At 43.3% G+C, this 25034-nt stretch overlaps 1 protein-coding gene across 1 annotated transcript in view; it reads left to right on the plus strand.

Annotated features, from left to right (window-relative positions):
* nbas (NBAS subunit of NRZ tethering complex) overlaps positions 1-25034 on the plus strand; it is a 245306-nt gene that overhangs the window by 48724 nt on the left and 171548 nt on the right. The window contains exons 10-18 of the mRNA XM_080452909.1: positions 1185-1323; positions 2047-2112; positions 2925-3053; positions 3658-3721; positions 5008-5201; positions 8921-9181; positions 13718-13843; positions 15833-15984; positions 16638-16775. Coding sequence (XP_080309035.1) covers positions 1185-1323; positions 2047-2112; positions 2925-3053; positions 3658-3721; positions 5008-5201; positions 8921-9181; positions 13718-13843; positions 15833-15984; positions 16638-16775 — 1269 coding nt within the window. The remainder of the gene's footprint in view (positions 1-1184; positions 1324-2046; positions 2113-2924; positions 3054-3657; positions 3722-5007; positions 5202-8920; positions 9182-13717; positions 13844-15832; positions 15985-16637; positions 16776-25034) is intronic.

A 25034-nucleotide genomic window follows, 5' to 3' on the forward strand; every position in this document is an offset into this window, starting at 1 on the left:
GTTCAAAACGAACCAATCCTGCAAACTTTGGAAGCCAATCTTAGCCAATCAGAATGGAATATGGAAAATCGGACAGATCCGTGTTGATCACATGACTATAGAGATACTGTGTACCGATTTGCGTGAGGTTTGGACAAAACCTGTAAGAGTGATATCAAAAAATTTGTTTTGCAAAAAGCGGCCTCCTGGAGGCCCATGTGAAAAATGTGGGGCAGAGGTTCTGAATTGGCATCCAGGGAGTGTGTGTGCACAGTTTTGCTGCGATCAAGCCAACGGTGTCGGAGATTAGCTGTTCACAGACGGACACACACACGGACGGACACACACACACACGGACGGACGGACGGACGGACGGACAGGGTGCAAAACATACTCTCTCGCCATGCCTTTCGGCCTGGCGGAGACAAAAACAAAGTCTCGCTAGACGAGATTGAAATCTCGTCTAGCGAGACTTCCGTTTTTTTTCTTCCTTTTTTCCCCCGGTTTCATCGTGTTCTGTCACTATGAATATCAGATATATATATATTTAAAAAAAAGCTATTAAAATTAAAATACGAGTCAGGTGATGAAAAAAATTTGAACCGGAAACGGAATCTGCGTCATGAAAAGTGGAAAACGAAACTGATGATGAAAAATAAACAGAACAGATTAAACAATGAAAATTCCAAAGAACGAATTAATTAGTTCTTCAGAATTGCGGCACGCAAGCGATGGATTTGAAAAACGAATTAATTCGATCTAGGCAATCAATGTGTTAAGAGAAACTGAAGCTGTATGTGTGTTTAAGATAATCTGATGAGATAATCTTATAAGAGTATCCTCTAGTGTGTGATGCTACCAGATTTTAACAATCCTTTTATGTTTGACTGTGAGTCCAGCTTCACCACTCCATCCACATGTTATACATGTTTCTGCCAGCAGGGGGCCCTGTTGATCCACGGAACAGTTTATTGCTGTTTGTGTCCTTAGCCACGAAACCCACATCTGAGACACACCATCACTGTATTGTGTGTGTGTGTGTGTGTGTGTGTGTGTGTGTGTGTGTGTGTGTGTGTGTGTGTGTGTGTGTGTGTGTGTGTGTGTGTGTGTGTGTGTGTGTGTGTGTGTGTGTGTGTGTGTGTGTGTGTGTGTGTGTGTGTGTGTGTGTGTGTGTGTGTGTGTGTGTGCGCGCGTGCGTCTCTCAGGCTGCTGTTGATTGGAGGATGTGAGTCAGGTGATGACAGTGCGTCCAGAGCATCACGTTGTGGCATCACAGCGTGGAGGTCACTGTCGGGGTCACCTTACTACAAACATGTGACCAGTTACCAGGACGATGTCAGCGGGGTGAGGACACACACACGGATGGACACACACACACACGCAAGCACGCAGGGGCGGCCTTAATGATCTGGGGGCCCGTTTCAAGAGCTAATATGAGGCCCCCATATGCATCCCCCCGCCAATTAAGAAATTGTGGACTGAAGTTGGTTTGCTTCCATAATCCATAATGACGTGTTTTTGCAATAAATTAATTAGACTATTTGCACTTCCATCATGGACAGAGAAGCTAAAACAACTCACTCACATGATTCACTTGAGCTGAGCCCTGATTTAATCAGATCTACATCCTGTTCTTGCATGAAATTCTTATTTTCTTTCAATCACACACCCCATGAAGACTTGAATTCATTTAGATTTCTTTTTCTCCGCATTCCTAAGCCAATAATGTGATTATCGGTGGAAAGATGCACTTTTTTCAGTAAAAACATTAATCAGTCAATCAAAACACGTACACGCACATACATGCATGCACATACTGTAGACAACACACACACGCACGCACGCACACGAGCGCGCACTCACACTCGCACTCACACACACACACGCAGTGTGTTTCAAAGTGGATACATGTTCACACAGACACACACAATTACAATATTGTTCTCCTGTGTGTGTGTGTGTGTGTGTGTGTGTGTGTGTGTGTGTGTGTGTGTGTGTGTGTGTGTGTGTGTGTGTGTGTGTGTGTGTGTGTGTGTGTGTGTGTGTGTGTGTGTGTGTGTGAGATAGTCTCAGAAGAGAGGATTCTTCAGGCTGCCCAGCCTCAGGCTTTTCTCCAGACAAGGAGATGAACAGGTATGTCTGTCTGTCTGCCTGTCTGTCTGTCTGTCTGTCTGTCTGTCTCTTTCTCTCCGTGTGTCTCCCTCTCTCTCTCTCGATTAAATTGAATAGAAGTGTGTATCAGGCTGCTACACACTCTGCTGACATTAACCTTGAGCATTCAGCGCTCTCACCTCTCAGTGAGATGGATTATAGCAGGGCTCCTGAACCTTTTTTTTTTCAGGCCAAGGACCCCTTAGCTGAGGGACAAATGAAGCAGGGACCCCCCCACTACATGTTGTATACAATTGTGTTGCAGATCAAACTTTTCAATAGATTTCACAGATAGATTAGACCCTCTAGAAAAATGCGCTTTTGCGATCGCAGAATTTACAGCATAATCAGCAAAATGGCGCATAATTATGGGTTACAACATCGTGGGATAACAAAAAAAGATTTCACAGATAGTTGGATTCATGCTAATGTGTATTTTCAATGCTATCTTATATCCTGTATATCCACTATATTATCATTAATGGCAGAAAAAGCCAAAAAAGTATCTTAAAAAAAAGAAAAAAAACTCCTTGCCTTTTCATTAGTCCATTGACAGCAAAGGTAACATTTCCAGTGGAACTCTCTCTCTCTCTCTCATTATCTCTATCTCTCGCTCGCTCGCTCTCTCTGTCTCTCTCTTATATGTACTGTAAATGTTTTGTGTGTGTGTGTGTGTGTGTGTGTGTGTGTGTGTGTGTGTGTGTGTGTGTGTGTGTGTGTGTGTGTGTGTGTGTGTGTGTGTGTGTGTGTGTGTGTGTGTGTGTGTGTGTGTGTGTGTGTGTGTGTGTGTGTAGGACGGTGTGTTCCGGTTCAGTCTCAGTCCTGACGGCAGCCTGCTGGCTGTCATTCACTTCTCTGGTCGTCTGTCTTTGTGGGAAATCCCCTCCCTCAAGCAGAGAGCCACCTGGAGCCAAGAACTACAGGTGTGTGTTAGAAGGTTTCTGAGACACTTTTAGGGTTTGTTTTTCCCTGAAAGTTTAGCTGATTTGTTTGAGTTTGAGTGTTCTACTTCACCAGTGGTCTGTGTGAGTGTGTTTTGTGCATAATCCTCCACGTCCCGTACGAACACATTGTTTGCATCCAAGCGAGCACGGTGTGTGCATACTAGGGGTGGGACGATATATCGATATCGCGATATATCGCAATACTTCCTCCCGCGATAAATAATCGATATACTGCAGAAAAAAATATTATTTTTTTTACGTTGTTTTTCCGACTCTGTATTTGTGTAATGATGATTTTGAACTTTTTGGTGCTATTTTCTATTTTATGTGTTTATGAATTGAATACAAGGACTATCTTGATATTTTGTTGGTGAAATGTCATGCAATATATCGTGATATCGCAATATATTGAATATCGTGATATTATCGTTATCGAGGGCCTAATATCGCCACAGATGTCGTATCGTGAGATACCCATATCGTCATTACAAGGGTAATGGCATAATCTCTCTCTCTCTCTCTCTCTCTCTCTCTCTCTCTCTCTCTCTCTCTCTCCCCCCCCCCCCCCCCCCCCCCCTTGCAGCCAGGATTTGAGGAGATCAACCCAGAGTGGAATGCTTCGCTGGAGAAAAGGAAGAAAATAAAAGGTGGGATTTTTGGGGTCCGGAGGGGAGGGGCATATCTATCTCTTTGACGGCCAGAAATAAAGCATTGTTTGCTATAAGCCACTGCCAGTGATTTTCTAGTGTTTTCACTGACCTTTTGAAAAATCATAGAATATTTATCTCCAGTATGATCGACCCCCCCGATCGCTTTAACCCTTTAAGGCCGGGGAAGGGAACGCATGTGTGTCATTTTAAGATTTCTTTGGCTGTTCAAAAATAGCAGATCTATGAGCTTGTAGATCTGCTTTTAGGGAAAAAAATAGATCTGCATCGGTGGAAAAAAAGTACTTTACGATTTAGCAGACATTTGTAAAATCCCCAGAAGCAAAGATTTGAGTTAAAAACTTTCGCTTTAAAAAAAGTATAAATACATTCAAACTAAAGATTTGCACAAATTTTCACGATAAAAATAAATAAATAGCAGATCTACAAGCTCATAGCGCGGCACTCGGTGCCGCGCTATGAGCTTGTAGATCTGCTGAATGTGTGTGTGAATGTGTGTGTGTGTGTGTGAATGGGTGTGTGGATGTGTGTGTGAATGGGTGTGTGGATGTGTGTGTGAATGGGTGTGTGAATGGGTGTGTGAATGGGTGTGTGAATGGGTGTGTGAATATGTGTGTGTGAATGTGTGTGTGAATGTGTGTGTGAATGGGTGTGTGAATGGGTGTGTGAATGGGTGTGTGGATGTGTGTGTGAATGGGTGTGTGAATGGGTGTGTGAATGGGTGTGTGAATGGGTGTGTGAATATGGGTGTGTGAATGGGTGTGTGAATGGGTGTGTGAATGTGTGTGTGAATGTGTGTGTGAATATGTGTGTGTGAATGGGTGTGTGAATGGGTGTATGAATGTGTGTGTGAATGTGTGTGTGAATATGTGTGTGTGAATGGGTGTGTGAATGGGTGTATGAATGTGTGTGTGAATATGTGTGTGTGAATGGGTGTGTGAATGGGTGTATGAATGTGTGTGTGAATGTGTGTGTGAATATGTGTGTGTGAATGGGTGTATGAATGTGTGTGTGAATGTGTGTGTGAATATGTGTGTGTGAATGGGTGTGTGAATGGGTGTATGAATGTGTGTGTGAATGTGTGAATGTAATGCACAATCTATGTAAAGCGCTTAGGAATGAAATGAAAGGCTGTTATCGCCAAAAGCCACAGAAAGCAGAGAAAAAGCTATTTTTTCCAAATCCATTAACATGGAAGTAAAGTGTCTGTGGTTTTATTGCCATCACGTGATTTGCTGCCCCCCCCCCCCCCCCCCCACCACCAGAAAAGGAACAGTACTACCCCCTGGCGGACGTGAGCTGGTGGAGTGACAGTGCGCTCATCCTGGCCCGTTGCTCCGGCTCGCTCACCGTCTCCTCCGTCAGGACGCTACGCAACCTGCTGGGCAAGTCCTGCGAGTGGTTCGAGCCCGCGCCCCGCCTCACCGCCGCGCACGATGGAGGCTTCCTCAGCCTGGAGGTACGTACACACACACGGGTTCAACAGCAGTACGCCTTTCTCGGTTTGTGTGTGTGTGTTCTTCTGTGTGTTTTGGCCAATGGTGTAAAGTAACTAAGTACATTTATTCAAGTACTGTACTTGAGTACAATTTTGAGGTATTTTTGGGCGGTGAAACCGCCCCTATAAGTGAGATTTGGAAAAATGTACATTTTCCTGCGCTGTGATCTGGGCCCAGGAAATTTGTACAATTATCCTGCGCTGTGATTGGCCAATCACAGTCTATTCAGGACTGTGATTGGCCAGTGTCACATGACACATGTGCATAGCCCTATATAAGCAACCATAACTTGAAAAAAACCAAATATTTGTTTTTTTCAAGTTATGGTTTCGTCCATCATAAAGAGTGTTTCAATAAATGTATTTATTTTTTGTACATGATTGGTTGACTCCATTCAGTATTGTGATTAGCTAGCAAGACACCGCCCACTTCACACAGGGTGTGATTTTTTTACTTTCCTGGAGTATTTCCAATTTCCAATACTTTTACTTCTACTCCACTACATCTCAGAGGCAAATATTTTACTTTTACTCCACTACAATTGTTTGAAAACTACTTGTTATTAGTTACTTTGCTGATATAAATTATTACATTATAAAACCTACTTTAACCCATTAACTCTTTCACTGCCAGACTTATTTCAGACTGTGTCGTCCCAGTGCCAGGAAAAAGGTGCATTTTTCCTCTGTTTGTTTTTTAACATTGAAGTGAATGGAGCAGCAATTTTTTGGATAGCGTTATCTCCTAGTTCCTTTGAGAGAAACCAAAAAAATAAATAATAATAATAATTTTTCAACAAAAAAAAATTCTTCATATTTTCGTCATTCCGTCATTGGCCATGATAGCCATAGAGCCATCGGACGGGAATTCCCGTCCGGGGCAGTCAAAGAGTTAATACCTGGAACGCATCTGTGTCACTTTAGATTTCTTTGGCTATTCAAAAATAGCAGATCTACAAGCTCATAGCGCGGCACCGAGTGCCGCGCTATGAGCTTGTAGATCTGCTATTTTTGAAAAATCTTGAAAAAAATATTTTTTGATTTTTTTTTTTTCAAAAAACTGTTAGGATTTAGAAAACATTTTTAAGAATAGTCTCAGGTCTTAATGGGTTAACCACTTTAGGCCTCTTTTATACATTGCATGCAGTGATATAGTCTGGCCACGCGAGGCTATGTAAAATCAGCCATTACGACACCGCCAAAATAAATTTTAGACTACTAAATCAACTTTATATTTAGTCGACTATAAATATAGGATTATTTTTTTTTTTTGAAGATGACTAACATATGACTAAAGCTAAATAGAATTTGATTCAAAAGACCACGACTAAAAATGAATCAAAATGTGCTGTCAGAATCAACACCAATGTGGTCTGTACAGCTTTACAGCTTTCTGTATAGAGCTGAATTATTCTCATCTGTGTTTAATTGTTGTAAACTGTGTGCATGCAACCTCGGGGAGTTATTTGTGTTTTGTATGCGTGTAATTATGCCACTGCAGGTGTTCTGTGTGTGTGTGTGTGTGTGTGTGTGTGTGTGTGTGTGTGTGTGTGTGTGTGTGTGTGTGTGTGTGTGTGTGTGTGTGTGTGTGTGTGTGTGTGTGTGTGTGTGTGTGTGTGTGTGTGTGTGTGTGTGTGTGTGTGTGGGCGCTGTATGTGCACCCGTGTGTTTCCTTAGTGTGCCTCCACGCGTGCACGTGCGTGCTATCTCGACTATTGCCTGGCAGAGATAATGGCACAAAAAGCGTGTGATGATGAAATATTTATCCCCCTTTCCCTTATCCTCCATAAAGAGGCTTATATCTCCTCAGCCTGTGCTTTCACATCCACACTTCTCTTTTCTTTATTTATTTCTATCTGATTTGTGTTAAAAAAAAAGAGGTGCGATGGAGGAGAGAGAGGGCTGGAGGGAGAGAGACAGTGAAGTGAGATACGACTGACATGTTGAGGAAAGGTTTCATCAGCCACTCTCTACATGGAGTCTAAGCACCACGGGTGTGTGTGTGTGTCTGTGTCTGTCTGTGTGTGTGTGTGTGTGTTTGTGTAAGGTGCAATCCATACATTTATTTTTCGTTTATTATTTTTATAACACAACTAGGGATGCTACGATTGATCGCCCCACCGATACCTATCGGCCAATTTCCACTCCAAATGACTTGATCGGTGATTGACCACATCTCCTTGTTGCACAATCTGGTCTTTATGATTTCTTGTTTAAATTAAGAGAGGTTACTCATTTCATAAGAGCAGTGTTTGGACACGGGTAAAGACCATTCTTTTTACATATAGTGTCCTTCTTAAACTAACCCAAAATCAGATTTGAAAGAGGGCTCTGCTCTCTTTCTGGTCAACTTCAGCTCTGATGGGGCTTTCGAGCTTGTAGATGGTCAATGTTTTTTTCTACTGCAGTAGAGGGAAATACTAGAGGACCTAGTAAAGATCCCTGGGGGACCCTGGTCAACTAAGGGTGTTGGGTTTAAGTGGTTAAGTTAAGGTTAAGTTAAGGTTAAGGCTGGTTTAAGTGGTTATACGCCATTGTACGTCGTACATCAGGGTTCCATAGCTGTTGTATACTGCACACTTGCAGCTTTGTATTGTTCACATCACTAGCTGTGTGTGTGTGTGTGTGTGTGTGTGTGTGTGTGTGTGTGTGTGCGCGCGTGCTTTGATAACGTCTTGTATAAAGGCAGTGTTTAGATACAGAAGCACAAAGGAAGCTGTGTGTGCGTGGGTTCCTCAGTGATTATGACGCTAAACACTTCACAGGTGCTTCAGTGTTTCATAACATCTGACTGAGAAAAACCCTGTTTCCCTCTGAGCATTAAAATGACAAACACTGTTCTCTCTGGAGGAGACATGAATACTGAATAAATACTAAACTACTGTGAGATATATATATACATACTGTTTATCCTGTTTATTGTCACCCACTCATACTGTACTGTACAAGCAGTGAAACGTTGGTGTTGGTCTATTCTGCAGACTGTGCTGACAATAACAATATATAACAAACAAGATAATGATACTGGAAATAATAATAACTGGAAAAGGTGTGCTCCTCTGAGAGCAGATCTCCGCCAGGCAGGGCTGTGTCAGTCCGTGGGGTTCAGCTGTAGGGGTGGGACGATATGGGTACCTCACGATACGATATGTATCACGATATTAGGCCCACGATAACAATATATATCACGATATCTGAAAATGCCGATATATTGCGATATCACGATATATTGCATGAAATTTCACCAACGATATATCACGATATCTGAAAATATCGATATATTGCGATATCACGATATATTGCATGAAAATTCACCAACGATATATCACGATAGTCCTTGTATTCAATTCATAAACACATGAAATAGCACCAAACATTTCAAAATCATCATTACACAAATACTTAATTAATTAATTAATTAATACAAATAGTAGGAAAAACAACAAACTTAAAAATATATAGATATTTTCCGGGAGGATATCGATTATTTATCGCGGGAGAAAGTATCGCAATATATCGATATATCGATATATCGTCCCACCCCTATTCAGCTGTCAGGACACATGGAAGCTGCGAGAAATAGAGCCTTTTTATAGAGCGCACGTCGAAATGGGAGGGGATATCTGGTGCCCTCTCTCTATCATTTTTAACTCTGTGTCTTCCTCTCTTGTCTCCTGCAGTGTGAGGTTGGCCTGGCACAGAAGCGAGGTCGCGTGGACAGCAGCCCCAGCAGCGAGGACGAGGCCATGGACGACGACTCCGACTCGGACGACGAGTCGTCGGCCAAGAGTCGCTACTTCGGCTACGTGAAGCAGGGCCTGTACTACGTGACGGAGATGGAGCGCTTCGCCCCGCCCCGCAAGCGCCCGCGCACCGTGGTCAAGAACTACCGTCTGGTCAGCCTGAGATCTACCACGCCTGAGGAGCTGTACCAGAGGAAGGTAAAGGTTGCTGCCAAGGTTGACCCCCCCCCCCCCCCCCCCCAAATGCCTCATCATGTTCCATCAACCATTATTCAGGCGGCGGTACACTTAAAGGGATAGTTCACCCAAAACATCGATTAGTCACCCCATGGAGACTTGAATTCATGGATATATATATATATATATATTATTTTTTGCCAGACCCAGGGGGTCAGGCCTACATGAGGCTTTGTCGGTCCCCCTCTCCAAACGTTTTCGTCCATACGTGGGCATAAAAGAGGTCTGTCTTCTGTCCTCTTTTTGATTGGCCAAGCTTAGCGTGACGTAGTGCTCTGATCTTTCAACCACTAGGGGTCTGGCAGTACCAGGTCTCCTGGTTCCCTTGTTTTTTCCCCACATGCCTTAGACCTGAGGCGATTCTTTAAAAAAAATCTAAATCCTAACAGTTATTATTTTTATTTTTTTTCAAAAATAGCAGATATACAAGCTCATAGCGCGGCACTCGGTGCCGCGCTATGAGCTTGTATATCTGCATATCTTAGATCGATATATCTGTATATCGATCTAAAGAAAAGTCATTTTGGGGGTGAACTATGCCTTTAACTGTATGGCGGTATAACTCATCAGACTTAAGTTACATCATCAGCATCTAGTGACTGTTAGCTTAGAGAGACATACACAGTATTTGATCCTACAATGCGGCACCATGCGCACACACACACACACACACACACACACACACACACACACACACACACACACACACACACACACACACACACACACACACACACACACACACACAGTGCATTTGTGTGTCAGTTCGTGCTGCACTGTGAGTGTGTGTGTGTGTCAGTGCATGGTGCGCTGTGTGTGTGTGTGTGTGTGTGGGCGTACACAGCAACACATTCGCCTGAGCCTCTGGCTCCTGGAGGGCGATCAACATCCCACTCAGCTAAATGTGGCGTATAGGAGGACCGTCAGAAACACAAGAAAAGCACTTCCTCTGCTCTGGATGTGAGCTAATAAAACTGTTGGCAGCTCTGGCTCACAGACAGCGCTGGAGGGGGTTATGACACATACACACACACACACACACACACACACACACACACACACACACACACACACACACACACACACACACAAAGATGCATTACTGCTAAAACACAGAGAGAGAGAGAGAGAGAGACAGACTCTACTGTATGTGTGTAAGTGTGGGTGTATGAGGGAGAGCGTGAGGCACTCTGGAAGAGGAACTCATTCTGACAAGAGTGACGAGACTGGGACGGACAGACAGACAGACAGACAGACAGACAGACAGACAGACAGACAGACAGACAGTGTGTCACACAGAGATAATAATGATTTAGCGGTCAGTAATCCTCCACCGCTGCCATTGATGGCGATGACTAATGGTGTCTAATGATGATGACCATGATGAAGAGTCTTACTGTCTGACGGGCCATACAAATGATGGATGAACCATCAAGGGGTTTTGATTCACCCCCCCCCCCCACACACACACACACACACACACACACACACACACACACACACACACACACACACACACACACACACACACACACACACACACACACACACACACACACACACACACACACCACCTCCCCTGTGCTTTATGATGGAGAATGTTGTTGTCTGTGCAGCAGCACAGCAATTTGTACCGAGGCGCAACACAACACGCCATATTTTTAGCGTAGCAACAACACTCCATATTTCTAAATGTTAGTAATTAGCATTTCAGAGGAAACTCCTCTGAGAGACTGACAAACAGCCTGAGAGCAGAATTAACATCTCGCTTGGTTTTCATTTCCCCTCAAACAGCAGACTGCTCCACTCCAGCACTTCAAATGACTGGCTGGCTAACGGGGGGGGGGGGGGGGGGGTTTGTAGATCAAATGACTGGCTGTCTGACGGGGGGGGTTTGTAGATCAAATGGCTGGCTGGTGCAGGGTTCAGTCTGTCTGACTCTGTTTAGTTTGTAGATCAGCGTTTCACAATCCAATCGCTGACCAAATGGATTTATATGACACACCCCTTCAGAAGTTATTAACTCTTTCACTCAGGGGTCTTCAACCTTTTCAGGCCAAGGACCCCCTAACTGAGAGAGGGATAAAGCAGGGACCCTCCCCACTATATATTACATAAAATTGTGTTGCAGATTAAAGCTTTTCCTAGATGTAGGATTCATGTTAATGTGTATTTTCAGACATTTAACGACTTAAACCGTCAATACTTACTAGTCAACTTTCACTCTGTACTCTCACTCTTTTTTCCCCTCTCTGCCGAAAATGGCCGATCTGCAAGAGATCTACAGAGATTTGGCGGACCCCCTGTAGCAACTCTGAGGACCCCCTAGGGGTTTCCCGGACCCCCTGTTGAAGACCCCTGCTTTAACTGACAGAGTTTTCCAGAAAATATGACAAACCACTGCCAGCGAATCCGAGCGATTTTTACTAACCCTTGAAAAATCATGGAATATTTTCCGTGATCGCCGTCCTCACGGCGATCGCCTCATTACACACACCGGGGGGGGGGGGGGGGGCGGGTCTCGTGATGAAAAAAAATTGTCCGGTCGCGGCAATCCGTTGCATAGTTGTGGCCAGTTGAATGTGGCTTGTTTTTGCCAAAAAGCAACAGAAACGAAAGTAAATTAGACGTCTTTTTTTTTTTTTTTAATGACGTCATTTCCGGGTCTATGCTTTTTCTGACAGGCAAGGCGTCATTCATAGATTAGCGAACAGCACCATCTGGTGGAAAACAACTGAATACCCAAAACTCGTCCAAGTAATCCTTGGCACTGTGGACCTCGGGCCAACTGATGAGTGCAGGGGCGGACTGGCCATATGGCGTACAGGGCATTTGCCCGGTGGCCCACTGGGCCACAAACAAATAATAATAATATATACCGTAATTTTCGCACTATAAGCCGCACCTGAGTATAAGCCGCAGCAGCTAAATTGAATGATTTGTACATATATAAGCCGCACTGGACTATAAGCCGCGGGTGTAAAATCCATAGATTTAGGAGGTCCCCTAGTGGCCGTTAGCTGTAAAAATCCATAGATAAGCCGCACCCTTATATAAGCCGCAGGGTCGAAAAACTGGAAAAAAGTCGCGGCTTATAGTCCGAAATTTACGGTATATATATATATATTTTTTTTAAATATTTGTACTCCTGTTCATTTCCGGGTTGCACGGCCCAATTATTAGTTACGGTAACGTCCCTGACAATTGGGAAGGCTAGGAGATCTGGCTTGAGGCTGGGGGGGGGAGTAGCGGTAGAGTGTCTGCTATCTGCACGCCGGTTGTGGTGGGCCGGTCTGGGCCAAAATGCCAGGGCCGAATTTTGGTGCCAGTCCGGCCCTGGATGAGTGTACGTCCATGGCAGTCAATGAGTTAATGATGAGGAGAGATGAAAAGAACAACAACCAGAAAAAGTGCTCCTCAGAGCACAGGTCTCCGCCAGGTCAGGTAGGTTATTCTGGCCTCTTGGTGGCGCTATAATAGGCCAATGTGAAAAGGGTGCCATTTATTCTTAGGTCTTTCACGGCAATCAGACACTGCATTCGTGATTTGAGGCATTTTGTTCCAAAAATGTGTTTTGCTAAATTAGACCTGCTGGTGGCGCTATAACAGGCCAATGTGAAAAGGGTGGCATTTCTTCCTCGGCCTAGTGGGAATGTGCGTGTGAAAATGTATGGAAATCATGCATAGTTTGAGGCTTTTTGTTCAAAACGGACCAATCCTGCAAACTTTGGAAGCCAACCATAGGCAATGAGGATGGAATATGGGAAATCGGACAGATTCGTGTTGATCACATGACTATAGAGATACTGTGTACCGATTTGCATGACGTTTGGATAAAATGTAAAAAAATGGGTTTTGCACAAATCAGCCTCCTGGTGGCGCTATAATAGGCCCATGTAAAAAAATTGGGCCAGAGGTTCTGAATTGGCATCCAGGGAGTGTGTGTGCACAGTTTCGGAGCGACCGGGCCAACGGTGCCGGAGATTAGCTGCTAACACACAGACAGGACGGACGGACACACACACACACACGGACGGACGGACAGGGGCGAAAACATACTCTCTCGCCATGCCTTTCGGCCTGGCGGAGACAACAACCACACGCACGCACGTGCGACATGTACATAGGTTGGTTGTAAAAGAGAATTCCAGCAACTTGGGATGCCCAAAAAAGGCAGCTAAACGGCAAGGTTCTGTGCAATCTCTTCTACTAGCCGACACTATGGCAAAGACGCTGTTGCTTGCACTCCTGAAGGTTGTCTGAGTGTTTGTCCAAGATTTCCTGACTGTACATTTTTTACAGCACCGTGAAATTATTTGTGTCCTTGCATTGTATCTTGTATGTGGACATGAATACGTGTGTGTGTGTGTGTGTGTGTGTGTGTGTGTGTGTGTGTGTGTGTGTGTGTGTGTGTGTGTGTGTGTGTGTGTGTGTGTGTGTGTGTGTGTGTGTGTGTGTGTGTGTGTGTGTGTGTGTGTGTGTGTGTGTGTGTTACAGATTGATAATGAGGAGTATGGTGAGGCCCTGTCTCTCGCTCAGGCCTACAACCTGGATTCTGACCTGGTTTACCAGAGACAATGGAGGAAGAGTACCGTCAGCATCGCTTCCATACAGGACTACCTGGTAATGTTCTCCAATTTATATCCACTTGGCTTAAAGTTGTACAATGCAGAATCACAAATAACGATTTTTAGCAACCTCTGCTGGTCACTACCGTCACTGCATACAATTTCCGTAGTCCTCGATTACCCAGAATTCCATTCGTTTTCACCGGAAGCCGGAAGCGTTTCAAAAAGCGATCTTTTAATTGTTTTATACTATCTACGGATCGTTTCTCTTAGCCAGTGAAGCATTAGTTACCATGAGCTGTGCTTTCTTTTTCTGTTCTTTTTCGATCTTCCAATCCTACATTCTCTTAAAATCAGCGTGAGGTTCCTTTTTGTTATTAGCGCGGTAGTTCCTGGCCAAACAGGAAACCGTTGCGGTATTTCCTGGCCGACGTCATGACGTCGGCCAGGACGTCGGCCACGACGTCATGACGTTGGCCAGGAACGTCATTTTCCCGGGAAAGTCCCCCCCGTCCACGTTCAATAGAAAATATATAAATAAAAGGCTTCCGGGGGTGAAATTCATGGAGTGAGTGTTGTGAAACTTTTGCCACTCACAAAAGATATACAATTTAACTTTAGTTTTGTTGAAAACGTTACCTAGTATGCCTTTAAGAACTGATATCGTCAATCACTATTCTTGTTGACAGTGTTGGTATTTCAGGTCACTCTTTATCTTGGTTCTCCGACCTTATCACAGACAGAGTGCAGTGTGTATAATGTATGAGCAACTCCTCTCTCAGCCCCTCCCTGTCACTGTCACTAAAGGTGTCGCGCAGGGATCAGTCCTTGGCCTTAACAACTCTTGTCTATCCACACAAATACAGTAACACAGTGGTTCTCTAACCTTTTTCACGTCAAAAACCTCCAAAATTATATGTATTAGGACCCCCATCTCAAAAATATTTTGTTCTAGGGACCCCCCAGAAGCAAAGATTTGAGTTACAACTGTTCGCTTTCAAAATATATATATTCAAAGGTTTGCAATTTTTCGCTACATTTTTCAAAAATAGCAGATCAAATGCCGCACTATGAAATTGTATATCTGCTATTTTTGAATAGTCAAAGTATAAAAGGTTAAACTGGTTAAACTGATTGTAATGCTATATTAACACATTTAGCTGGGGACCCCCTGGAACCTGGGCTCTGTGCCCTCAAATACCCCCTAGTAGCTCAACCCTTGATGGGAATATTACCATGTTACTGAATACTCGCATGCGCCCAGTGGTGGAAAGTAACTACGTACATTTACTTAAGCACTGTACTTAAGTACAATTTTGAGGTATTTGTAATTTACTTGAGTATTTCCAATTTCCAATACTTTTACTTCTACTCCACTAGCATCTCAAAGGCAAATATTGTACTTTTACTCCACTACATTTACTTGAAAACTTAAGTTACTAGTTACTTTTCAGATATAAACTATGATATAATAAATCATACATCAACCACTTTAGCCCTATTTTATACATAGGCTATTTGAAAATAGCCGATCTACAAGCTCACAACGCGTCACGATGCGACGTGTTGTGAGCTTTTAGATCTGCTATTTTCAAATATTTTAGTACTTTTACTTTTGGTACTTTTGGTACTTTTACTCAAGTAAAATTTTTATTCTGGACTTTTACTTGTAACGGAGTATTTCTATATTGCACTATTGGTACTTTTACTTAAGTAAAACATTTGAGTACTTTTTCCACCACTGCCTCTAACTCTAACTCCTCCCCTTCCTCCTTGCAGAGTAAGATCAGGAAGCGGTCGTGGGTGCTAACTCCTCCTCTTCCTCCCTACAGAGTAAGATCAGGAAGCGGTCGTGGGTGCTAACTCCTCCTCTTCCTCCCTACAGAGTAAGATCAGGAAGCGGTCGTGGGTGCTAACTCCTCCTCTTCCTCCTTGCAGAGTAAGATCAGGAAGCGGTCGTGGGTGCTAACTCCTCCTCTTCCTCCTTGCAGAGTAAGATCAGGAAGCGGTCGTGGGTGCTAACTCCTCCTCTTCCTCCTTGCAGAGTAAGATCAGGAAGCGGTCGTGGGTGCTACACGAGTGTGTGGAGCGCGTCCCGGAGAACGTGGACGCGGCCAAGGAGCTGTTGGAGTACGGGCTGAAGGGAACCGACCTGGAGGCTCTCATCGCCATCGGCAACGGAGAGGACGGGGGCAGGTGGGCGTGAACGCACACACACTAGGGGTGGGACGATATGGGTACCTCACGATACGATATATATCACGATATTAGGCCCACGATAACAATATATATCACGATATTCGACGATGTTCGATATATTGCGATATCACGATATTCGATATATATTGCAAGAAATTTCACCAACGATATATCACGATATCTGAAAATATCGATATATTGCGATATCACGATATATTGCATGAAAATTCACCAACGATATATCACGATAGTCCTTGTATTCAATTCATAAACACATAAAATAGCACCAAACAGTTCAAAATCATCATTACACAAATACAGAGTAGGAAAAACAACGTATCACAAAAAAAAAGAAAAAGTTATATCGATATTTTTCGGCAGTATATCGATTATTTATCGCGGGAGAAAGTATCGCGATATATAGTCCCACCCCTAACACACACGTGCACAAAACACACAAAAACTACACACCTGTGTCTTGATTTGATTTGACTTTGACTTTGACTTTGACTTTGACTTTGGTCCTTTGTCGTCCAGGTTCATAATGTTTATGTACAATATAATGTGTGTGTTGTCCAGGTTCATAATGCCCGGGGACGTGTATGTACAGTATAATGATTATAATACATGTATATATATATAAAATACAGGTTCATAATGCCCGGGGACGTGGACCTGGATGACGTTCCTTACGAGGACTTCCTGTCACCTGCCGAAGAGCTGGAGAGGAAGAAGGAAGTGGAAAACGACAAGAGACAACAGCTGCTGGCCAAGGTCACCTTCAACAGGTACTGTCTGTGAGCCAAGGTCACCTTCAACAGGTACTGTCTGTGAGCCAAGGTCACCTTCAACAGGTACTGTCTGTGAACCAAGGACACCTTCAACAGGTACTGTCTGTGAACCAAGGACACCTTCAACAGGTACTGTCTGTGAGCCAAGGTCACCTTCAACAGGTACTGTCTGTGAACCAAGGTCACCTTCAACAGGTACTGTCTGTGAGCCAAGGTCACCTTCAACAGGTACTGTCTGTGAACCAAGGTCACCTTCAACAGGTACTGTCTGTGAGTCAGTCAGTCAGTCAGTCAGTCAGTCAGTCAGTCACTTCTAAATCCTAACAGTTTTCTGAAACACTTGCTATAATATCATTGGTTCTCAAACTATTTCATGTCAAAATTATTTATATTTGGCCGCGGACCCCCATCTGAAAATATTTCGTTCCAGGGACCCCCCAGAAGCAAAGATTTGAGTTAAAAATGTCTGCTTAAAAATATATATATATTCAAAGATTTGCACAAATGTTCATTCAATGTTCAGTTTTAAAAAAAAAATGCATGTTTTAAAAAAAAAGAAGCTGATCTACAAGCTCATAGCCAAAGTATAAAATAATGTTTATAGGCTATAGGATTGAATGTTTTAAAGAACTCTGGATGAAGGCTCTGTAGAAATGTTCAGATTATTCTTTATTAACTCTTTCAGTGCCAAGAGTATTTTCATAAAGTACTCCCCCAGTGCCAGCAATTTGCGTTTTTTTTTTAAATTTTGTAATTTTTCATTCAAATAAATTATCTGATTGGGTTTTTAAACCCATATTACAGTTCTACCAGTAGAGAGCAACAAATCGACACATTGATGACCTCGCTGGCTCACTCGCCCCCTCCCAAACAGGCTCACGTCATATCCGGTCATAACCGGATGTTGACATTTTTGACAATCGTTGATCGGGCTAAATTACGATGTGATACACGACTACGATGACTGATCGTCACCCAGACCAAAGAGAGTAGACGTGGACCTCTCCGTTCGTTTTTTATACCGTGTGAAAAACCGTGACCCTATTCTGGCCGCTATGAGCTTGTATATCTGCTGTTTTTGAATAGCCAAAGAAATATAAAGTGACACAGATGCCTTCCAGGTCTTAATGGGTTAAGTTGTCAGACAGTCTGGTCACAGAGGACCAGCAGAATGAGAGATGCCTCTAAGTGTCGTCTCTGGATACTTAAGTTGTTTTTATTCCCCGTATTAAAAGTGATGACAGGCTTAGCAGCTCCATGGGGATTTACTGGGGAAAAAATATATAATTAAAAAATAAAAAATAGGGCAAGAAGCAAAAAAAGGAATCTTTGCACAAAGACATCTAAGCTGACGTTGAACAGGAGAGAGACGAGGCTTACAGACTGATTGTTTGATTAGGTCGAGATAGGAGAGAGAGAGCATTAATGAGGATGAGAGAGAGAGAGGGAGAGAGATTAGAGAGAGAGAGAGAGAGCTGGTGGAGAGATTAGTGTTAATCTGTTAGAGATAATTTATGCCTTTGTTGTTGAGTGCCCAGGAGAAGACTAATGAAATACCCTTTAGTGATCGCTAATCACCCTGCTCCCTTCAGCCTCTACACACACACACACACACACACACACACACACACACACACACACACACACACACATACACACACACACACACACACACACACACACGCACACACTTGGGTCTTTAATAGCAGGGCTATTTCCATATTGTTATTCACACATAACATTGTGGATGTAATCAGCTAGCCTCCACACCTGAATGAAGAAGTACCGTACTTAACTCATTCAGTGCCTGACTTATTTCTGACAGTTTGGCTCTGAGTGCCAGAGCCAAAATTCATTGTAAAAAAAAAAGTGCTTAGGAGCCGAGATACAGCCTTTTCCAGTAAGAAGTTAAACAAGAAGTGAATGGAGCAGAACATTTTCAAATCATCATATCTTGGGTTCTGATTCATTTTTTCCCCCCAAAAAAAATAAATATATATATATATTCATTTTTTTTTTTGACATCTTAGACCTCCAGTGGCTCTGAATGAGTTAAGTGTAGGGGCTCAATTTGTACCCCTTATTTATTCTTTTAGTTCATGGTCAGATTTTCTTTCTTTAAATATTCTTTTTTTTAAATCATACAAACATAAATGGACACAACCATTTTCCTTTTTCAATACACATGTTTGAGGCAATTGTTGCTTCATGCAGATATGATGAGATGTTATAGAGACATCAACGCATGGTAGAGAGGGTGAAACATGTGCTACACATGGCTACGGCACCAACAATTGTGACCTTCCAAGAAATCTGTCTCCAACATTATGTGTGTGTGTGTGTGTGTGTGTGTTTGTGTGCGTGCGTGCGTGCGTGCATTAGGGCCCTTTCCAATTTATCATTATACTTTATAAGCATTCAGCAGACACCTTTCCTATCTAGAGCAACTTACAAAGTACAAGGTCGGACTATGCGTCATGAATAGGGATGAGTACCTTTCACATTTGAACTGATAGCGGTATCTGGAATTCAATACGGCACCAAAAGGTCCTCTCAGCCAGCCAGCCAGCAAGAGAGAAATTCATTCTTCATGGAGGTGTTTATACGTTTATACGATCAAAATCACAAGTCACATTTTCTCATTTGCTCCGTCATTGCTGTGTGTGTGTGTGTGTGTGTGTGTGTGTGTGAAGGTGTGTGTGTGTAGGTGTGTGACTCTCTGTCTATTTATGCAGTGTCATTGTGTTCCTCATACAATGGTGATAATGGCTTTTTACTGCACACTGCGTTCGTGCATCGGCCTGTTTATGTGCTTCAATATCCCTCTGGTACACACACACACACACACACACACACACACACACACACACACACACACACATTCTGCTGTTTCTACGGAGACACAGAAACCACACCATATGATAGTTACAAGCTGCAGCTTTGAAACACTGCACGAGCGCCCACCCATGCACGCACGCACGTGAAGTGTTGGCTTACTTGGCTACCATCATACTTACACTAGCCTGGTAAACCCTCCCTCCGGAAATCTCATTTCCATTTGATTTCAGAAGTGAGTCTGGCCTGAAGGCTTGTCTGGGCGTTTCTAGCCCGTACACCAAGTGGACGAGCCTATCGGCGTCGTCGCTCATCGTTCTGTGATTGACAGCGACAGTTGGTCAATCAGGTGGCGAGTTCGAGTGAGCCCGAATGAAGCCGAGTGCAGCCTGAGTGCAGCCGACAAAAGACGAACGGCAGCCATTGTTGTTTGTGCGAGTGCCTTCACTTCTTACTTTCGTTTATAAAACGCTCTCAAACTTATTTTTTGAGGCACGTAATTTACTTATATTGTTTGGATAGAATTTAGTTGTTTAACTTCATATATGTGGTCAATTAATCATGACAGAGCCTATTTAAAAAAAAAAAGATCAGAGAACCGGCAGGGGCGGGCAGTGACAGGCATGTATCCGAATAAGGCAACCTATTTTGGGCATGGCCGTCTCAAAAGTTCCGTTGCGTCACATTAGTCGCGGAGGTGGTAAAAATGCACCGCAATTGGCTGAAGGGGAAAAACGATCATTGGCTGAAGGGGTTGTCAGTCAACGGTATTACTCCCGCCCAACTCCAGCCCACGGCCAATATTGCAGAATGGGCGATCGGGCCAGACTCACTTCTGAAATCAAATGGAAATGAGATTTCCGGAGGGAGGGTTTACCAGGCTATACTTACACTACAGCTCCAGTTCTACTCGGTTGTCTATCGTGTCCGGCAGTATAACTCATTAAGAGAAGTGGATCTTTAGTCAATAATTGATGCTGAAAACCTCATTTGGGATTCAGTTTTGAAACGACCGTTAACTCTTTGACTGCGGACGACGCGATAACGCGTCAAGTGCTACTTTGTCCAGTTGGCCGTCGACGCGTTCGACGCGCTGGACGCGCGTTCATTGTTTAATCTCTGATTGCGCTATGCTGCTTAATATTCAATGTTATTTTGAATATTATATATATATACAATGTTCCACTTACTTCACCCACATCTGCATCCGGTTTCATGACCTGGATTCCGTTTCCGGTTTTTGACTTTTTTCCCCGGTCATTTTCGTCCAAAATAGGTAAACAAACGGTTTTTCACACGGTATAACAGACAAACGGACAGGTTCTCTTCTATAATCTATGGTCTGGGTGACGATCAGTCATCGCCGTCGTGTATCACATCGTAATTTTGGCCGATCAGACAATCTGGGACTACGTCACATCCGTTTTCATGTTTTTCCCTGTCTAATCTCCCAAGAAGGGTGACAGTGACCCAACGACCTGATCAAGCTGTCATGTGCTGCTCTCTAGTGGCGGATTTGTGCTGTGCCTTTAAATTATGTGTCTTTAAATTATTTTCATGAAAAAAATTCAAAATATAAAAATAAAAAAACACGAAAATTGCTGGCACTGGGGGAGTACTTTATGAAAATACTCTGGCAGTCAAAGAGTTAAGGGCAAATACAGGAATGGTGTGAGTTTTCAGTGGAAAATGTACGTTCACAGCTTTCAGGAATGATTGTAATTCAAGACACATTTAACCCATTCATACATTTTACATCACATACAGCCCTCGTATCAAGAGCTCATTCACTCAGTTAAGCTTTTTGACAATGAGTGACGGACAAACCTTTATCTGTGTTAATTTACGCTACATGAGGGTCTTCAGTTCAAACTGAATGTGAGAGCACACACACACACACACACACACACACACACACACACACACACACACACACACACACACACACACACACACACACACACACACTATGAAGAGGCCTGGTGAGGTAATAATTAACGTTGGTATGAGTGCTAAGCTGCCTCTCTTTGATGTTCAGCTGGTATTAATGTGTGTAGAGAGGACCCTGGTATTAATGTGTGTAGAGAGGACCCTGGTATTAATGTGTGTAGAGAGGACCCTGGTATTAATGTGTGTAGAGAGGACCCTGGTATTAATGTGTGTAGAGAGGACCCTGGTATTAATGTGTGTAGAGAGGACCCTGGTATTAATGTGTGTAGAGAGGACCCTGGTATTAATGTGTGTAGAGAGGACCCTGGTATTAATGTGTGTAGAGAGGACCCTGGTATTAATGTGTGTAGAGAGGACCCTGGTAGGAGAATTCCGGACAAATTAAGTGTTATCTTTGATGTCTCGTTACTCACCTACCGATGTGAAAAGTAGCGTTCTTTTTTTTCATATATTCCCCTGTCGTCATTTTTTAAACACCCTCCGTTGTTATAATGGGAGCGTGAGGGTTAGTGAAGTTCGTCTATTATAACCGACGCAATGTTATTTTTTTCTCTACTACGATTCATTGTAGAGTCTCATGATAGTCAAACATGCGCTGAAAATTCCTGCGAGCCTGCCGTTAATGGCGAACGATTTAACACTGGTTGCTTGTTTCCAGAATCTGGCAACACGAGTTGCCAGGTTCTGGAAGAAACAAGCAACCAGTGTTAAATCGTTCGCCATTGACGGCAGCCTCGCAGATAGTTTCAACGCATGTTTGACTATCATGAGACTCTACTATGAATACTAGTAGTGAAAAAAACAACTTTGCGTCGGTTATAATAGACGAATTTCACTAACCCTCACGCTCCCATTATAACAACGGAGGGTGTTTAAAAAATGACGACAGGGGAATATATGAAAAAAAAGAACGCTACTTTTCACATCGGTAGGTGAGTAACGAGACATCAAAGATAACACTTAATTTGTCCGGAATTCTCCTTTAATGTGTGTAGAGGACCCTGGTATTAATGTGTGTAGAGAGGACCCTGGTATTAATGTGTGTAGAGAGGACCCTGGTATTAATGTGTGTAGAGAGGACCCTGGTATTAATGTGTGTAGAGAGGACCCTGGTATTAATGTGTGTAGAGAGGACCCTGGTATTAATGTGTGTAGAGAGGACCCTGGTATTAATGTGTGTAGAGAGGACCCTGGTATTAATGTGTGTAGAGAGGACCCTGGTATTAATGTGTGTAGAGAGGACCCTGGTATTAATGTGTGTAGAGAGGACCCTGGTATTAATGTGTGTAGAGGACCCTGGTATTAATGTGTGTAGAGAGGACCCTGGTATTAATGTGTGTAGAGAGGACCCTGGTATTAATGTGTGTAGAGAGGACCCTGGTATTAATGTGTGTAGAGAGGACCCTGGTATTAATGTGTGTAGAGAGGACCCTGGTATTAATGTGTGTAGAGAGGACCCTGGTATTAATGTGTGTAGAGAGGACCCTGGTATTAATGTGTGTAGAGAGGACCCTGGTATTAATGTGTGTAGAGAGGACCCTGGTATTAATGTGTGTAGAGAGGACCCTGGTGAGGCCTGATAGCACACTCTGTAATGAGAGATGAGGATTAAGGCGTGTGGTGGTGAGGGTCAGTTCCCCCGCCGTCTCACTGTGGATGATCCTCAACCTGTTTGTTTTGTTGTGTTTGTTTCATTATTAGGGGTGATTGGGGACGTGTTTCATTAGGGGTGATTGGGGACGTGTATTAGTGTTATCAGTCAGCGGTAGGAATTACGAGGCACACATACAGAAAGGTCACAGATTAAAGGAAAGACCTGAATAACTGAGTGGGGAAACATAACATAATTCAGACGCTTGCATACATGCAGGTGTACTGTATGATACAATGACACATTTATCTCTTTAAAGGTTTCATGACGTTCAGTTTTACCACACATTAAAAGTCTTTGTCATGGTCCTTCAAACGTGTATAAAAACTTTTAACAAAACGGGCAGGTGTTTTTCCCTCACATTTCTAAAGCCTTTTCAACTGCAATGAAAAAAGAAATCTTTGCCTGCGGGTGTCACTGTTGAGGGATTTTGCCTGTCAATCATCGAGGAGGAGAGTGGGCGGGATTAATGGCCTGTGACTTCACTGCCCAAGGGCCAAGCTCAGATTACTTTTCAGCCTAATTATTCAGAAAACCCCAGACCACAGAAAATCCACTGAATGTTCAAAGTTCAGATTTTTTGGGTGTAATTGAGGTCATAAAACCCCCCAAAAAACATATTTAAAAAAAATGTGAAAATGAATGTCATAGAACCTTTAAGACCGGGAACGCATCTGTGTGTAATTTTTTGATTTTGTTGGGCTATTCAAAAATGGCAAATATACCAGCTCATACCGCGGCACCACGCTATGAGCTGGTAGATCTGTTGCGGTTTTATTTGGGCTTGTTTCTAAAGTGTAGTTGCTTATTTGGGCCAATTATTATTTAAACCAGTGATTCTCAAACATATATTGTAGATCTGCTATATCCTAGTCGATTCTTTTGGGCTTGTTTTCATAGACCTGGTTGCTTATTTCTCTCGCAAAACCTGGCAACAGCGCAGCTGGCAACAGCGCAGCTAACAACATGAAGCTACCATTGTAGCATCTAGCCCAATCTGGGAACCCAAAGCCAAATGAGAATGAAAAACAGCGCCCTCTGCTGTTTGTACTATCTCATGTTGGCTCTGGGACAATGACGACGCAGCACACGTGCGCAAAGGAAACCAGGGTTTTGGTCTGCCTTCACGCTCCACTTCCGGTTGGTGCGACTATGTTTTCATTCCCACTAACAATATTTCTCCACGGAACACCACTTCTCCCAGAGAACATGGATCGTTTTGGTTATAAGCCCACTTGTTTCTATGATGAAAGAGCAAGTTAAAATGTGAATATCTTTCCGTGGTTTTGTCTGCTCCGCGGACGCCATTGTTAAACTAGTTTCGGCTTGTTTCGAGTAGGGAAGGATCAGCGGACACGTAAATCCCGCCCACTACATTTGATTGGGTAAAGCGCGGCCTGCTTCCTGATCTGAAGGCACGCCCACGCCCACACAGTGCGTACACGTTATGACGAACCTTCACGACAGATTCCAACGCAGAGCAGAATCTGTTCTTGAGAGATTACATCTAGCCAAAACAACGCAATAAAAGACACAAACTAGTCCACAAACTAGACAAAAACAATGGTTGTCTACAAAACGTGAGTTTCGACCCCTACTGCACTGTGCTATATTATTTGTGTGTGTGTGTTTAACTTTAGGGAATGGCTGGGTTCATTTTGTCACAGACCGTGGATCGACGGCTCTAAGTATTAAGTACATTTACTCAAGTACTTTCACCAACGTGGGTATTTTTTTTGGAGAAAGAGGGCCAGAGGAAAACTTGTTTTCCTTATACTGCCAACGGGCGCCACTGGTACTACAGGCAACGTAGTTGAACG

This window comes from Gymnoscopelus braueri (assembly GCF_963280865.1).
Source record: "Gymnoscopelus braueri genome assembly, chromosome: 16".
Lineage (NCBI taxonomy): Eukaryota > Metazoa > Chordata > Actinopteri > Myctophiformes > Myctophidae > Gymnoscopelus > Gymnoscopelus braueri.